This window comes from Perkinsus marinus (assembly GCF_000006405.1).
Source record: "Perkinsus marinus ATCC 50983 genomic scaffold scf_1104296931318, whole genome shotgun sequence".
Classification (NCBI taxonomy): Eukaryota; Perkinsozoa; order Perkinsida; family Perkinsidae; genus Perkinsus; species Perkinsus marinus.
Genome location: NW_003215799.1, coordinates 1 through 990, shown reverse-complemented (window position 1 = coordinate 990; position 990 = coordinate 1). Strand labels below are relative to the sequence as shown.

Sequence of the window (990 nt, the reverse complement as noted above, 5' to 3'; positions counted from 1 at the left end):
TTCTTAGGGTCATCATAAAACTCATACGGATCAGGGGGTTGTAGTAGACAGATAGGAGCCCCAGCATCAGCGAAAACCCTACGCTGAGCCAGGGAAGGACTTTCGTCACCATCACCATCACCAAAACCAAGGTGAGAGTAGACATCATCAGAGTACCGACAAAGGGAGTATAGAGAACTAGCTCCATTACCAATCACAACATCAGGCGGACTTTCACAAGTTCTGGCACAACGGGCGAGGTTCTTGGGGACAGTCTCCAAAGAACTTGTGCTAGATGTGGATGGTACCGTCTGAACAGACTCATCAATCATACCAGTAGTCTGGGTAGAAGCATTACGGGTACATACACCCTGTGCTTCACTAGGGCAGATAGTCGGGGGGACGGGTAGTACACCCGCAGAACCAGTTGCTCCAAGTAGAGCGAAGGGCAACGACACACTCACACTCCTTGCATCAGGTTCCGGTAGAGGTTCACGATACCGACCCACCAGAGGGTCACGAGTACCAACCAAACGGACATAACCTTCAACCATCTGTAAGGACAAACCATAATGCCAAAGGAAGTCGAAGCCCAACAACATATCACAAATTAAATCTTCTACCACATAAACCTTAAATTCAAAACTTACACAGTTACTACCGGCCCGCGGCACGAAGTCGGAGTAAACGTTACTACCATTGCCTACATTAGGCGAATCATACAAGGTTAATCTTACAATGGCAGAGCCCAATAGCAGAATAGGATTGCCGGGATCTGCGGAGCCGGCATGAGTAAGTACAGGTTGCAGTCGAGTACCCTTAGGTAGATTCCTTTTAGGAACAACCGTAATACGAGCACCAGAGTCAATCAGAGCCCTGATAACGGGAGAACAGGTATCTCCAGCATTCACACGGGCAAAAATAAAAGGACCATTAGACTCGCCAAAAGTACAGAAAGATATCGGTGCCGACGACCGGGAGCCGCAATCCGGTCGTCGAATTAGTTTCCCG

At 48.7% G+C, this 990-nt stretch overlaps 1 protein-coding gene across 1 annotated transcript; it reads right to left on the bottom strand.

Annotated features, from left to right (window-relative positions):
• Nucleotides 1–287: 287 nt before the first annotated feature.
• Pmar_PMAR002686 (hypothetical protein) lies at nucleotides 288–533 on the bottom strand (the record flags this gene model as incomplete). The annotated part of the gene is made up of 1 exon (XM_002786695.1): nucleotides 288–533. A coding segment is annotated over one exon (246 nt), but the record flags the coding sequence as incomplete, so codon positions are not given.
• Nucleotides 534–990: the final 457 nt, after the last annotated feature.